This window comes from Mchenga conophoros, linkage group LG11 (genome assembly GCF_057382185.1).
Source record: "Mchenga conophoros isolate Kocher_MC1m ecotype Shallow Benthic linkage group LG11, M_conophoros_male_GT1.1, whole genome shotgun sequence".
NCBI classification, from domain to species: Eukaryota; Metazoa; Chordata; class Actinopteri; order Cichliformes; family Cichlidae; genus Mchenga; species Mchenga conophoros.
In genome coordinates, this window is record NC_140536.1 from 39,693,108 (window position 1) to 39,709,664 (window position 16,557).

General features: G+C 37.6%; 1 protein-coding gene and 1 long non-coding RNA gene across 3 annotated transcripts; both read right to left on the bottom strand.

The window, feature by feature from the left end:
* Window positions 1-6,788: 6,788 nt before the first annotated feature.
* Window positions 6,789-15,102, bottom strand: LOC146565090 (U11/U12 small nuclear ribonucleoprotein 48 kDa protein-like). Of its 2 annotated transcripts, none has more exons than XM_085293006.1 (9): window positions 14,881-15,102; window positions 13,613-13,726; window positions 13,336-13,396; window positions 12,729-12,809; window positions 10,881-11,060; window positions 10,642-10,763; window positions 9,340-9,443; window positions 9,106-9,228; window positions 6,789-6,958 (listed from the first exon to the last, which is right to left on the bottom strand). In XM_085293006.1, the coding sequence occupies exons 1-9, from the start codon at window positions 15,025-15,027 to the stop codon at window positions 6,862-6,864; spliced, it is 1,029 nt and encodes a 342-aa protein (XP_085149132.1). In that variant the 5' UTR covers window positions 15,028-15,102; the 3' UTR covers window positions 6,789-6,861. The 2 variants fall into 2 exon arrangements, with proteins under 2 accessions (XP_085149132.1, XP_085149133.1); XM_085293007.1 differs by lacking the exon at window positions 14,881-15,102 and adding an exon at window positions 14,671-14,843.
* Window positions 15,103-15,261: 159 nt separating this feature from the next.
* On the bottom strand, window positions 15,262-16,207 carry LOC146565091 (uncharacterized). Its single transcript, XR_014894302.1, has 2 exons — window positions 16,153-16,207; window positions 15,262-15,957 (listed from the first exon to the last, which is right to left on the bottom strand). It is a non-coding gene; the product is annotated as an uncharacterized LOC146565091 (long non-coding RNA).
* Between the last annotated feature and the right edge of the window lie 350 nt (window positions 16,208-16,557).

The window sequence follows — 16,557 nt, forward strand, 5'->3', positions numbered from 1 at the left end:
ATTTGCTTGACTTAAACTAAAATGGACACATTAAATTAATTTTAAATCTCATTATTGGTGAGGAATATTCAATAATCATAATTTTATATTATTCGTAAAAATCTTTTCTTTTTTTTTAATCGCTTATTGGCCTTGTGCAGTGCTTCAGATTAGCTATGCTTTGGAACAAGTATGTCATTTTCATCATGAAGAACCACAAGTTGCAGAAGAGGCTTGATGATATAGGGTTATGATTCTCGTAGGTTCAAATCCTGGCCCTTACTTTGGAGCAATTACTGACCGATAGTTCTGGCAGGCAGTTTGCTTTCAGCATCACTAAACAAAAATTGTAGAAAATCTAGCCCATTACAGAAGACTGCTGGTAATAATATTTAAGTGCCTCCAGGGGGCAGCCACCCGCCTGTGACCTGAAGTGGACACTCCACCCTTTTCTAGCTGAGAACCATGACCTCAGACCTGGAAATGCGGACATTCATCTGCCAATCACCTCACTTAAAGCTGGAGGCTCCCACCTGAGGGAGCCAACAGAACCACATCATCTGCAAAAAAGCATAGATAAGATCCTGAAACCACCAAAGTACAAACCTTCTGCTACTTGCCAAAGTCCAAAACCCATAAGGAATAAATCCGACTTATTGCCAACAATGCAGACCAAGCTTTCACTTGGCTGTACAGGGACTGAATGACCCTTAACAATGGGCTGAATGCCCTTTAATAGGAAGATTTTTATGCAAGAGAGAGGTCAGGTTTTTATGAATGCTATATGAAACTAAAACTCAGTTCCTAGTTATGTTTAGCAGATATGAAATTGTTGAGGGGCTTGGAACAAAGAGAGCAACAAAGAGCATTGTTGTTTTTTAAAGCTCTCTCTACATTTCTTCCTGCTGCAGTTTAATATTGTTGTTGAGCTATCCCTGACACTCCAAGCACACAGCTGTCCCACCTGCACGATCTCAGTGTCCTCTTTGGCATAGTGGGACTCAGTGGTGGTGATGTAGGGAAAGGTGTCCTCAGTGATCATGGTGATTTGGGTGGGGATTGGGCCATAAGTGTCATAATCCTCCTCCTCGAATATCTGGTCCCACATCATAGCTATGAGTCGCTCTGGTGGATATTCTAAGGAAATATTAAGACATTTAGTTTTGTTTGGACTTTGTGGTGCATTGTTACAGTCAGCAGTCCTGGTCTGGAGCCCCGAGGACTTCAAACAGTCAGAGAGTGTCCTCTGGTACAGTTTACACTAAGTGTGTTACTGATCTCACCTGGCTGAGGAGCAGCTAAGTTGTCATAGTGGTCAACTGCAGAAGACTCTTCATAGGTGTGTTCCTCACCTGAATAGACATGCAAAATACATGAGGTAAGAACTCAGTATGAGACACATGGGAAAATGTGACTCGTTTTAGGGGTATGATTCCTGTTTTGAGTGTGCACGATCCCGGGTTCAATTCCCTGATGAGCCCTTAACTTACAGCAAATGTGGGAGAATAAAAATTGCATCATACTGTACATATAGATCAACAACTTCCAAAAACACCTCTCCTCTCTTGCAAAACTGTGATTTAAGTCAGTGCATTAAAGTTAACAAATAAAGTGAAGCTAAGATCGGAAGGGTTTTTTTTGTTGAAAAAACAAAGAAACAAACAATAATTTGTGGTAATAATTGAATAAATATGAGTTTGTAATGAATATGTGATAAATTTTGTGCTCGCCTAACAATGCAATTCATTTAAAGTTGTTACTTTTTTTCTCCACATAAGCCTTTACTTGACTACGATACAAGAAAGTTACTAATGAGTTGTGAAGGTACTTTTTACTACTTAAAAATAATTAAGCAGTGTTTATCATAATTAACTGTCGATTAGTTACCTAGAAGAAACCAGTTTACAATATTCCTCAGCTGGATTCTATAATTGCGTTATCTGTCACCTGTTGTTCTTTAGTAAAACAAGGCTAAACAGCTATTGTTTCACCTGAGGTTAAAGTTAAATCAGTGTCAGCATGAGGAAGCCCTGACCTGAGTGGTATCCAGAAAATTCCTCCTGGCAGTGAGAAGAGACGGCAAACAGCATGAACACGAGCAGCCCCGAGAGGAGCGACGCCTGCAGGGTACACATCAAATACAGCAGATAGACTCATGCAACACAATTCACCATTTCACACAACCTGAATGAATATTAAACTGTAAACTAAGATGTCACTGCTGGATGAGTTTATTTTCTGACCCACTGTTCCTACTACAAGTGCTGTTAGCTGTATTTAAATAAATCCCTTCATTTGACTCTATTAATTAAATTAAATTAAATTAGGTTTAATTAAATAATTAAACCAACTAACTTTTGATTGGCTGCTTCTTGCACACTAAGAATTTGAATGGCAGGTGGGTGGGGCTCCTGTATTCACAAACAGTTAAGTGCATTTAATGACCACCAGAGATGGGCAGTAACGTGTTATTGTAATCTGATTACTACAAAAAGTAATTAGATTACTCTTACTTTCCCGTAAGCACGCTGCATTACTGCGTTACTAAACCGTGATTTTGTGTGTGAGAGTGTCTGCTGACAATGACGTAAGCGCGTGCGACGTCAGTGGCAGCAACAGATGTGTAAATAACATCTGAGCAAGCACCTGGCCTTCTGCCACGGGAATGTGAAATTCACAGAGAAAGCGCCAGATCCCCCCCACTGACAACTGCAAGAAACACTCGTCTGCTTGACTTCTGCATTTCTGTCATTGCAGGTGCTCTTTGGTCTATCCTTTGAGGGATAGGTCCCCGTTTTAAATCGTAGACAAGCCCTAACTACACAAAGACTGTTGCAAACTATTCTACTTTGAAGAGTGCCCATGCTGAACCTCATGTTTTTAGATTTGAGTCCCTTGTTGGTATTTTTTTTTAATGTTATGCACAAAAAGGGTATCAATTAGCTGTCAGTGAGGTAGCTCATCCATCTCGTGATCCATCATATTTCACAGGCTAAAAACAAACAAATTATTCTACAGGGACTGCAGCAGTGCTTCTTTCTCTGTGAAGGGAAACTGTAAACAAACAAGGTAAAAAAAAAAAAAAAGAAAAGAAAAAAGATTGCAATCATGCTGATGTCGTTTTGCACCACTTTGACTTAGCAAAGACTTGTTTGACCTCATTTTTTTACACTGGGAGTATTTTGACTGCTTTATAGGGGCTTTTTAGTTCCAGGGGACTTGATAAGTCAGATTCTTTCTTCCATTTACTCAGTGCATCATGTAAAGTGTTTTTACATTGTAAACTTTTATATAGGATCCAACCAACTTTATTTTATTTCAGAAAAAGAAAAGGTTTAGAGTAATCATGAGCTGCATAAACAGCCTAAAGGGAGTGTTAAGTATATTGATCAACAGAAATTCAGCATAATTCAGCTCTAATTCCAGTCTTCAGTCTTGTTGCCTCAGCTCAGGTGACTGATTACTGTCAGGTTTTATGGCTCTGCTTAGACCAGTGACAGGTGTTATACTGCCCTCTGGAGCTAGCATAGTAAACTACTGGTAGGATACTGACAGAATACAACCCTATGGCAGTTTTTGTATTAGCCAAACAAATTTTTAATAGAAAAACAAAACTCCTTAATTCTAAAGGCCTTTGTTTATTTCCATGTTATTTTTTCCAGCACTGTAAACGCTATGTGCAAATATTGATTTAACCCACACGGTCAGTCTGATTGAATGAATAATAGGCAGGTTATCTGTGAAGCCTTTCCTGACTCACAGTGGTTTTTCATTCATTCACCTCTAGGCTGCATTCCTGAAATGCTCTTTTTGAAGGACTTCCTAAAAGGACCATCATTGGCTTCAGCTTATTCAAATTTATGTTGAAAGGTTATTAACTAAAACTAATAACCATGTTAACCAGTTTTAGCAGAGCTACACTGGCATAAGAAAATCTTTGCACAAGTGATTTTAAAATACTCCTTCTTGTATTTAAAGTCTTTTTTTATTTTATTTAAAAGTTTACTTTAAGTTCTAACTCACAGTCATAGATCTTACACTGCCACTTGTTGGACAACCAATGACAAGTATCAAAAACATCAGAAGTGAAGCAACCGCTTTCACTGATGAACCTCCTGACCTCAGAGCAGAACTTGATGCATCAAATATGATCAGAGAAGTGTTTGGGTGGGCTACACCAACAAAGGAGAATCACTGTAAAGGACTCTTTATTTGCAATGAGGTTGCTGAGTTTTGAGTTGCTGCTGTTTGCCTGAGAATTAAACAGACTGAGGTTTCTTTGTCAGGAGGAAGACTGCTGAGCACTTCTCAGACTCATCTGACATTCCTGAAGCCTCACTGTGAGGCTGCAGACCAGCACAGGAAAACCTGCCCTGTACCTGGAAGGCTGTGTATTAGATTTTAACACAAGGTCACTGAACTGGATAAAAGGAAGATAAAAATGACCACAACCACATTGTTGTAATCATTTCTGAAACCTCAGATCAAACCTGTTTGAAAAAGAATTTTGGGAAGATTCAAACCTTGAAAAGGTCAAATGAGCTCAGCTTCTCTGGTGTTAAAGAATCCCTCACTCTTATATTGTTTCTTTATTCAAGTAACAATTTATTCATATAATATTGATCCGAATAAAGTAGCAAAAAGAGCTCATTATCCAATAATTTAACAAGAACATTTGCCACATTTCTGCTAGACAAATGTTGCCTTGTTAACCTTTATTAGAGGCTAGTTTGTGCATGAATTAAACAACCCAAGAGAACAGCTGTAACAGACCATACAAGCAAATTCAAACCCAATTAACTCTGCCCTGTTGGACCTCTGGGGCTGTGAGGTAGTGAATACTCTCACATTTCATATTTAACTTTTTTGTTCATATTTGTCGATTGCTATAAAGAAACAAAGGCTGCTCCAACATTCCCAATGTGTGCAAAATCTATTTGGTCACATGGCCAAACATTACACCATGTACAAATTTCCCTTTGGCCTTGTTGTGAATTCTAGAGAAAAATCCAAAGTCAGCAAAGAATCTAAACAAAGCCTGCTCTGTGAATTAAAAAGCTTCCCCAGAACCTAAAACTTACCCACAAACATTCATCAGAAAATTTCTGCTCAGCAAATGACTCCCACACAGATGACTTACTGAACAGCTGAATACAGAATTAGTTTATGATGTATTGCACCAAAATGACTTTAAAAATGAAAATAAATTACCACAAGTTATACTTCAGTAAACAACAACAAAAAAGTTTTTTAGATAAATTCTGTCTGCAGATTTTGCAGATTTAGATGCTAACACAAACAAAAAGAGAAGATCTGCATTTTTAATATGGAAGTTAAATTAATTATATTGAAATTTTTAAGGCCTATATCAACATTTTAAGGTCTTGCTAACAGCCTGAGAGGCACTTTATAGACTGTCCAGTGGACTAAGGACAAACTAAAACCTTCCCCTGATTATTTTACCATAAACAACATTTAACAGTTCCCTCAAAATGTGCAGGGCCAAATCCACATATGATGATAATCTCATTTTACCTTATCACAGGAGGCCCCCATGGTGCTGCACAGTGATTCCCTCTAGACCAGACCTGCTAAAGGATTCTTTGGGGATATGGATGAGAACAAAAACAGCCAGATTTTACGTTCCCTGAGGAGTTTCCCTTACACTATTATCACCCCAACGGTTCCCCCTGTACTCTCGTCTCTCCAGGATCCGTCAGGTTCCCAGGCACGGACGGGATCCTGTTAGACTTTTTTTGTTCTTCTCGTCCTCTATCTGTGCTTCTCAAAAGGGTGAGAAATACCAGATCCAGAATCCAGCATGAGCAGAGAAAAACCAGGACAGAAGGAAGATGAATAGATTTTGGGGTTTTGTGTCTTCACATTAATGTCTATATCACATTTCCATGTGCTGCTGTCTGGAGTTGCAAAACAGTTTTAACATCTGATTAAAAAAAAAACTGTTTTGAGGATTGTAATCATCTAGACCACAATTTGCACCCATAATCATGCCTTGTATTTCCTCTCATGAGCTAAATAAAAATACATTCAAAATAAACTATCATTTAACGATTTTTCAAGCTTCAGCGAAACTTTTTCAAATTAGTTTAGTGAGGAACACATTTTACCCTCAGAACAAGATTTCTTAAATCAAAAGACCGAATGTTTTGCTGTGTTGCAATTTCAAACAATGATGTCATTTATGCCAACACAAATAGATTGTGTGACTATAGAGACAATTAATGATAATGATAATAATAATTTGTTGTATAAATTGGTCATTTTTATATTCTTCAACCTAGGAACAAGAATCACAGGTGCATAGTTTTGCAACTATTCTTCAGTGAACAGTCAGATTTAGTTTTTATGTTCTTCCTGAAAGTCTGAACTCTTTATCAGACTATTAATTTAAATATCTGTAAAATGATCACCCTACATTTACTTGCAGTGTTTTTTGTTTTTTTATAAACAGACCGCACAAACCCCCTTTACTCCATTTTCTTAATGACTTTCCAGGTAAACACACCCAAACTTACAGCAAAGACTAAAGGCCAAAAAATAACCTTTGAACTTATGGTGAAAGTAGGACAGTTAAGACACTCCTGTCTGAGATTCCAAGTTATCATTAAAAAAAAACAAAAAAAAAAACCCAGCCAATCATGCAGAGGGAGGTAAGATGTGGCTGTGTTGTAAAACGCCAAAGTGCTGATTGAAAATGGTGTCAGTGAAGCAAAATAAAACTCAACCAGTGAATGTTCGGTTTAAAGACTTTATTGCGTTTAAATCTTTACAAAATGCATCAGTGTGTAAACCTATTTTTAGTCTCGCCTTGTGAACACTGCGACTTCAGAGTCGACTTCAGTCACTGCAGATTCAGCACTCTCACTTCTCCTTCTCCCTGTCTCTCTCATCTTTCTTCTTCTTCTTTTTCTTCTTTTTATCGTGGTGGTGGTGGTGGTCATCTGGGGAATGGGAATCCCTGTGAAGATCCAAAAAGTCCAAGTTAACTCTGCAGTATGCAAAATACATTTTGGTGTTACAAAACAAGATATTTTCAATCATTAACCCTTTAAGACCTACCATAGAACCAAGTCCGCCAGAGCTTATAGTATATTTTTACATGCTGTGGAGCCATTTTTTGGAGCATTTCAAGTTGCTATACATCAATACAACCATTATAGCCCAAATTTTAATAATATGCATGCATTAAGTGCATAGTAATTACATAAATTGCAAAAAAGTGCAATAAACTACAAAAAGATTGAAAATTGTTTTTGATTTTTTTAACATATATTTCTAGTTAGAGAAATTTAAGAGGCTTATCCCTCAAAACTGTAAATACAAAAAAGTTGCACAAACTAGTTTCCCACCAAAGGAAATTTATTTTAAGTGTCTTCATAGTTTTATTTTTGAGATACACCAATTTTCATATACTGCAGGAAAAACGAAAAAATATATTATAGTGCAAATTTGCAAAAAAGCAGCATATGCATCAAAATAAAATATTTCCAGCAGTGCAATATGAGTCCTCAGCATCCCAGAAACGTCACAGAAAGTCATAAAGTCAAACATAACTTTTAAAAACACAAGTATAGGCTCATAAGGCCACAATGGTAAAAACTACATTTCTGCAAAATGACGTCACTTCCGGTTTCGGGCAGGTCATGCGGTCATGTGACAGTTCACGCTGATGGACATAGGAAGTGTTACAAACAGCTGATCGGATCGGCAAAGCGTGTTTCTGGAATATTATGTTTTTGTTGCTGCAAGTGCTTTTTATGCAGTTTTTGCAAAGCTTTATGTGGAAGGAAACTGTGACCTAGGACAAGCTGATGGCATAAGATGTGAGTACAACTCCTCCGGTTTCATATGCAAAAAAAATTATTGCGCTAGCTTACGTGGTTGCAGTGCTACTGGGATTTAAAAATAGTTACGCAAAATGGAGCGTGTCCGCTCCGACCGGCTTTAAAGGGTTAAGCTGTGAAGATGATGCAAATTATGTTATGTGGTTGTTTCTGTAATTGGTGTGTGGTATACAAGAGCTAGAACAGAAGATAGAACTTCCCATACACATCCACAATAGGGCTGCCACAAACGATTATTTTGATAGTCGACTAGTCACCGATTATTTATGCGATTAGTCGACTAATCAGATCATCATCCACTGGACATAAAACTACAGCTTATTGCACCAGCAGCATCTGCTCTTATATAACTATCATTAGCTTACAGCTTTAAGCTTTTAAGGTGCTAACTAAAAATAAAGACAAGATGATAGTTTATTCAATTTTAATGAAATTTGCAGATTGTTTCGGTGAAGTTTAATAAACTCCTTGCTATCTAAAATATAACAGGACAACGGAGTATATTCTCCAGCATCTCACACTTCTGATAATCAGCTGTCTGCTTGACGTTTATTCAGCTGTGTAAAAACTATAACTTTAATCTCAGACAAACCGATTTACTCAGGAACAAATAAAATACAAAAAAAAAAAAAAAAAGCCAAACAACAACATTTTTAATTTATCTAAGTGACTCATATATTTAACCTGAGTAGCGAAAGACGGCGGTGGGTTTGAAAACAATTTGCCGGGAGTCCGGTGTTCTCACCGCGCTAGTGACCTAGCCCCCGGCTAGCTATCGAGCTAGTGGGTAACAGACGTCTCCGAAAACGTCGGAGCGCTTTTGAAAATATGTGGTGTCCTGATAAACTGAGCCGATATTTGAGGTTTACACAGCTACATTCTCGCCTGAAAATATGTTAAACGTTTATTTTGTGACCCAGAAAGAATAATAAGAGTAATATTAAAACTAACTAGCTGCCGCCATTGTTGGAAACTAAGCTGGGCCGCGCTATGAATTCTGGGACACAGCTGCTTCTTCTTCTTCGGGGTTTAACGGCAGCTGGCATCCTTGTACATGCAGTGCTGCCATCTTCTGTTTCAGTCCGTTATTACACTCTTAAATCCTGCTACTTATTCCTGCGTCTTTTGGGATCTTACAAAGCTTCAAACGACGCGTCGACTATTAAATCAGTCGTCGACGATTTTGATAGTCGACGTAATCGTGACTAGTCGACAAATCGTGGCAGCCCTAATCCACAACCCTTAGATAAGTCTTTCTCACCTGTCCCTCCTACTCTTCTTCTTCTTGCTCTCCCTTTCGTGGCTTCGCTCCCGGCTGCGGTGACGTTTACTGTGGGAGTGGTGAGACTCTGAGGATGGTGAGCGTCTTTCATCCACCTGCCGCCTGAAAAACAAAACAATTTTAAAAAATTGTCTTTAACCTATAAACTCCTCTGATGCAATATCTTAATCGTCAATGAAGCATAAAAGTGATCATGAGGAGTGCTTCGTGTACCCGTGGGAAGACTGTTCCACTCTCATCGACTCCTCTTCATCTTCCTCCTCTTTCCACTGTCTGGCAAGTTCCTCAGAATGGACGTTGATCACCTCTCTGATCACCTGCAGGGCGATCATAGAGACCACATTACTGTTTCCTAACCTTGGTTCAAACAGGAGGACCGACACGCTGAGCTTAGCATCAGATTTTCAGTTCGGAGATTCCCAGGCAGAGTTTATTTAGTATTCCAGTCAGAGTTATCATAGTTTAGCATTTTCTAATTAGTTTCTTTTTTTATTTCATTTTGACTTAAAAAAAAAAATAAAAATCTGTAGTTTCCAGTTGACTCTCTTATTTCAGTTTAGTTTTTAATGTTCAAAAATGTTTCGTTTTATTTCTTCCAGTCTTGTTATTGCTACAGTGTGAAGGGAATATATTAGAGCCAAGACTCTGGAAAATCAGTGCAGATATTATATTGAAAAACACACTGAAAGCAGTTAAAATCCCGAGTTTCAATAAACGTGTCTATTAATGCCACATTAAACAAGATCTCATCTGCCGCGACCGGTTATGGTGAGAGAAGGAAGACAAGAAAACTACTTATAAAACAAACTTTGCCTTGCTTCCCATAAATGTTTACCCTGCTCAACAGAATAAGCTAACATGTCTTTCAAAACTATACTGCTCCCACCGAAAATTCTCTGCCTGTGTGAAACAGACACACGTATTATTGAGATCTGGGCAGTCAGTCAACAGTCAGATGACCAGCATCTTGCTCAGTAGAATCGAAACTGAATTCTTCGCCCTCTTGTCCATCAAGATAAAGCCTGTTTTGTCTCTGGGCCTTTTGAGAAACTGTCCAAATTGGAGTTGGGTAGGGTGATGTAGCAGAAAAACTGATAGTGGAGCAGAGGCTGAGAGTTTTCTGAGGAAAAGAACTACTCAACAATTTATCAGACAGTCCGTTCTTTTGCTGCTTTGTGGAAGTCAAATGATATAAATTTAAAAAAAGCGTGTCCAGCTTCATGAACACTATATGTTGAAACTCAAGAGCACAATAATAGCTCAGTAACTGGATTTCCAAATCAGGCTCACCAAATCCACTGGTCATTTATACTGTGCTGTCTTTCGTTTTCACCATTTTAAAGTACTGTTACTTTTGACATTTCCAACTAAAGATGGGAAAAGCGGTTCTTGTGATTCACAACACCCTTCATAATTTAAAGAAAAAGTTATTTCACCTTCATCATGGATTATATATAAATGAAGTAAATGATTAGAATCAGGACAACACTTATTGTTCTTTATCAACTCATCTACCTCAGTGTAGGATTTCTTGGTGATGTGAACATTTTTGGCTCTGTAGGACTGACGCCGCCTCTTGTAGTCCCTCATTTCTGCCATCAGCTCCAGTTTAGTCTTTGGTTCATTTTGTTCTTCACCTGAACAAAAACACACACAATTTTTATGTGGACTGCACCAGAGAAAGCCAAAAAAAGTTTTCCTTCACTAAAATTACAGCAACTCTAAGTGTAGAGTTAAACTTAGTTAAATCTCACCTTTTTGGAGTTTGGACACCAAATCTATGTAGAGATCGTCGTTGGAGGACGATGCTTCCTTCTGTTCATTGATGACGCCGACCACATGATTGTACAGAGCCAATCGGTCGGCAACAGTGAGATCACACACGGCTCGCTTGTGGTTCTGAGGCACGTCGACCGGCTCACCGGAGTACTGACCTGATAAAGGATCAGACAAGTTTTACAAGCTAAGTGAGAAAACACAAACTAAACTGACAAGATTTTAGTTAATTTATCTAATTTCAAATCCTGGACTTCAACCTCAAAACAACCACCTGATCACTCAGAGTCAGAGGTTTGGGATAAGTTAAAGTTTTGCTTGTTTGGAATCCTGAAAAACAAAAAATTCAATCTTTCTGGTTTCTCTAAATTTCTAATTTTCTCTGCAGGAAACCCAACTCTAACCCCAGATGAGTCGCCAATAACCTGTTTGCTCTTAAGACATTAATGAGGTTAAAAAAACCAAAAACACGTCCACATAATGCAAGTCAAATGGTTAATTATTCCTAAGATCACTTCTCAAAGTAGCTCTGTATTCAGCCAAAATTGGATTCTACATAAAAGTAATTTGGTTTTAAGCGTTAAAGTAGAAAATCATAAAGGCGAATTTACACCATGGACCCTGTTCTCAAAAAGTGACATAGATTTAACACTGACAGGAAATAAGTGCTTAAAGTTTTTTGGGGGTTTTTTTATGTTTAGCGCCATCTTGTGCCAGCACAGAGCATGACATCATTGGGTCGGTTGGCTGCAGTCAATAGACTTACATTAGTTTATGTTAGCTAACTAGTAACAGGACCAATAACTGAGGGGAAAACATGGGGACTTAACTAAAAATCGGTTTAAGGGGGTCACGTTTGTGCTGCCCCCGGCTGTAACAATGAGTTTTATGTTAAAATCAAGGAATAAACAGTAATTGGTTGTTTTGCTAGCTGCACTAATAAGAGGAAATTCACCTGTTAGCTCTAATGTTAGGGTGAGGAACAAAGACAGAAGTTACTTTAAAGTTTAGTCCCTAGTTATTACCTAACATCAATGACTGATAACTTAGCATCAGTAAGGAACTGTGGCCTTCTACTGGAATACTTTTAGATGAAGATTTGACAGAAAGCAGAAACTACATAAGTATTTTAAACATTCAGTCTAAATATGACTGATGAGTCTACATGTATGGACTTTCCCCATCACATAAAGGGAAAAGTATTTGTATGTTCAAGGATGCAGATGTGACTGATAAGCTTCCCGCACCCAAACCCCTGTGGTTTGAAAGATATGACAGTAAAGGATATGAGGCATGAAACCAGTGGCAGACCTCTCTAGAGCCCATCTCCTCTAATACTCACCCCAATCGCTGCAAACAGAACAAACAACACATGGATGTTAGGAGCAAAACTAGAAAAGACGTGCCGATCCTAAATTGATATTGTAAAAGCTCCTCTTTTACTAATTACTAGTACTAATTACTAGTTACTATTTGGTGAGGGTGAGAGCCAAAAAAGTGAACAATGAATTTACAATGAGTTTAGTGAGGACTTTAAAACTAATGGCATTTTTCTTGGTGTATAAAATTAAACATCTGAATATTCAAGAATAACCCTGTAAAGCATGTTTATCACTGGAGAGGCATGACCCTAATCCTAACCATTCTATCTGACCATGTCAAAGGGGGGAAAAAAACAAACTTTTTTCTTTTTCCAACATCTAACAACAGGTCTGGATTCTGAATGTTGGCGATGACAGAGTTAACTTTGTACCTTTGCTTCTAGTAAATGTACGTTGGTGTGTTGTACTTAGAAAAATAACGCACAGAATAAAATGAGCCGCTACCTTGCCAGAAGACTCCTTCCATCCTCATCATTGGTGCAGCAGATCTCGCCTGTAGGATCACCTGATGCTGGGTGGTTTTGTCTGCATGATGAATGAGAACAGAAAAAACATTACTAAAACATTCCTGACCGAAAAATTCCATCCTTACCTTCCTTTCTACTACATGAGTTCCACTACGCGCCAAGACAAAAGCATTATTACTTAACGTTCAAAGAACATTTAGTAAACAATGAAATGAAGGAGACATATGTTCTTTTTCCAAGAAATAAAAAAAACAGTAATATTCAAAATGATTTATATAATTAACTAGATAAAAATGGCTTTCAACAGGGCACATAACAATATACATCTTTTTTACTGCACTACAAACTTTTTAAAGTACATTTAAAAAGAACGAAGAAAACTAAATTGAGTGTTTCTTGTTGAGATTGTTTTATTTCATTTTTTTCAAAAATGAATTGTCTCTTCCTTCTTTTAGCAACACAAGTTGCAAAACTTCAAAAGAAAACAGGTGGTCTTCTAAAAAGATCTAATCTCACTAGGGTGAACTTTGGTTATACTAAAGAAAGGTGATAATTTCCAGAGAAAGTCCTCTGTGATGACTTACCCATTGTAAAGCTTCTGACGCTGGTGTTCTCATAGCTCACGGAGGGGTCGTACATCTCCGCCTGCAAAGTAGTGATAAGCTTTACAGCTCTTTCAATTATTAAACACAACTTTACATTAACACTGGAGGTTAGGAGGTTTTCAGTAGTCTGTTGCACAATAACAAGAAGCTTTTGTAGTCTACTTTACTGCTTTTGCCCTGCTGTCTCTGGTCCAATTGCCAGGTTACAGCAGCAGATTCCAGCACCAACACATTAATCTGTAACTAACTGTGTTACCTGCTCCTCGGCAGAGTAGCCCATCTTTTTTAGCTTGCAGGAGGCTTTGTGCTTCTCCATGGTCCTGACCGGGACCCTGTGGTGAGGGTCATAGGGACACTGCTCCATTGGTTCCTGAGAATGCAAGCATATTACATTAGCAAATAATGAATTTAAATTAACATCAGGTATGAATTACACAGAAGCATTATTAATATACCATTGCTGTAACACAATTACCTTCTGAAAGGTTTTATTCTGCAGTGTTTATTAAAACTGTTTTATAAGGACTAAACAACCTCATGGCCAGAATTCAATACAATCTGAATTGTGTAAATATGTATGAAAGCTAATAATAAGCATATTTTCCTATGATGTAACAACTAGCACCACAAATTAACCCCATAGCAAAACTCGTTAAAATAGGTCTAATTCAAGCTGAGAATTAAATGTCTTTGTAAAAATTGGATTTAGATGTCATTAACTTTTGTCTGCTCTCTCCCTTTGCGTTTTGCCGTTGTTTTTGTATGTCCTTCTTTCCTTGCCAAGTTCTATTGAATGCTGTTCCTAATGTAAAGTTTAAAGGGAGTTTTTCCTTTCAGTCATTGACAAATGCTGCTCAGAGCGGGAATTATGACTTGAAATGTCACTATTTTGAATCTTCAGTACCAGAAAATGATCGCCAAGAAGATACAAATGTATATGTGGTAATCAAAAGAAGGAAAACTTGTACTATTTCATGTAAACAAAGACATTTAAACCAAAGTGTAGCTTCAAAAGCATCCTCGTTGAAACTTTTGAGAAGAGCACATTAAAGAAATAAATAACAAAAAACTCAGGAAAAGAAAAGCGGCCTTAAAAAAATCCGGTAAATATTATAAGATGCAAGCATAAAAACACTATTAGAAGACACATGACATATTAATTATAGTTTTTTTTAATTACATCAGACGTAGACCACTAAAAAAGCCAAAATAGAACCACATTACAGCAAATAAAAGTGCCAATTGGGCGAGAGCAACCAGCAAATCTACCACCAAGCTTGAGTGACTTCAGAAAAAAAAATATTAGAAACTCACCGAAAACGCCCCAAACTTAGCTTAGCTTAGGCAGCAGAGAAAAACTCCATTATAGTCACTTAAGCAAATCTCTCTGGACTCAAACTTAGTTAAACGCTTAAATCTGATGCTGCTCTATTGCTGCTACGGAAAACAAAACATTCCGAGAAGGTTTTCTGCTGTTTTGACTGAACAATAAATGCTAACATTAGCCAAACAAACGCTAGCTACCTGGTTGGAGTTCTTGTAGTCTAGCGACCATCCCAGCGTTTCAAATATGTCGTTTATCTGTTTTTTGCACTTTTCAGTAAATTCCGTCAGCTCCTGAAGACGCTCCATGCGGTCCTGGAGAGTTAGCGGCGGTAATGAATCCGACATGATGGGTTTTTATATCAAAATGAACAAAGATTTTCCCTTGAAATCATCACAAGGATCGTTCACTGTACTGGAGAGCGGAACATCCTGCGCGCAGTGATGACGGAAGAACAATAGCGATGCATGCTGGTAGTTGAAGTCCAATAGTTGCTATATTATATTATATTATATTATATTATATTATATTATATTATATTATATTATATTATATTATAAAAAATAATAGCAATTCAGAAATTAGTTGTAACTTTTTTATTTGTATACATAAGTATCAAAGACAAGGACTCATGTAGAATACAAACATATCTGATAAATACATAACTCTAAACCATACAGTCATAACGCAGTGGATTTTAGAACTGTGCAGCATAGTTTGATTCTTCTTGTCCCCTTGAGTATACTCAATTCACACTGATGGAAAATTGTTCTCCAAGTGCTCATTTCGGTATGATATAATATTTCTGTCCCATTGGTGATCGTTGTAACAGGTTAGTGCTTTGTAGGACTTTAATTGGGTGTGAGGTGTCACTCTGTCACTGTACAGTTTAATAAACATAAGAATTACTTCGGTCATATGATGTGAGTGGTGAAAAGTGATGACATTTTAACCCAAATCAAACACCTATGGGACATCTTCTATTGGATTTTTTACTATCATCGTATAACACCAAATGATGGCATTTCTTAGAAGAGTGGCATTGACTCCCTAAGCTTTGGAGACATGTTAACACCAGGTAAGCTTTTCAGCCCTGCGTCTTCATAATACATACAAATGCATTTCATTTAAATTTGTCGTCTGACTGTGAATTAAATTTTATTTACAGAGCGTACAGTGAAACTGAGAAACACTGAAAGGCACTTCATGTGGGGTACGGCTGGTTTTCTTGTGATGTATCTGGATCCAGCAGATCATCTGCATAAATATCCTCTGTTCTGGGAAGAGATACACAAGCAACAAACTTTTTCAACCATATGTAGTATGTTTGTATGAACTGCGGTGTATTTATGTGTTAGACAAAAAAAGGTTATGAGGTGTACAAGTGTTAGTTGTGCAAAATAATGTTTAAACAGTTACTTTATTTGCTGTAATGATTTTGGTATATGATATAATAATTCTTAAATACTTACATTACTTCCAGAGTGTCTTCAACTGCAACCTCCTCTACAACCTCCACTCCAATGATCATGTTCCTCCTCACTGCTTAAATCAAATACAAGAACATTTTGATATGTCTCAAATGGATGCCTGCATAAATATATGTGTGTGTTGGCTGAATGACAACAGTAATCTCAGCTTTAAACACTCCGATGGAACATCTTAGTTCAGTACATTGAATATCACAATTGCTAAGGTAAAGGGAAAGGATATCATTAAGGAAAAGACCCTAGAAACTAGGTGTAATCTCACCTCCACAGTAGATAAATGGAGATCCTGATGAGCAGTGACCCAAAACAGCTTGTTCCCTCTGTCTATAAACACATCTCTGGGTTTCCATCCCTGGACCTCCACAGCACTGACAACCCATGAAATGC

Bases quoted from the DNA above. Each gene is read 5' to 3' on its own strand.
- LOC146565090 (XM_085293006.1), bottom strand. From the start codon at position 15,027: ATGTCGGATTCATTACCGCCGCTAACTCTCCAGGACCGCATGGAGCGT. The intron at 11,061-12,728 runs GTAGCGGCTCAT...ATCCTTTATCAG, and splicing joins GGAAGGAGTCTTCTGGCAAG to GTCAGTACTCCGGTGAGCCG. The intron at 9,229-9,339 runs GTACACGAAGCA...TTTGTTTTTCAG, and splicing joins GTGGAACAGTCTTCCCACGG to GCGGCAGGTGGATGAAAGAC.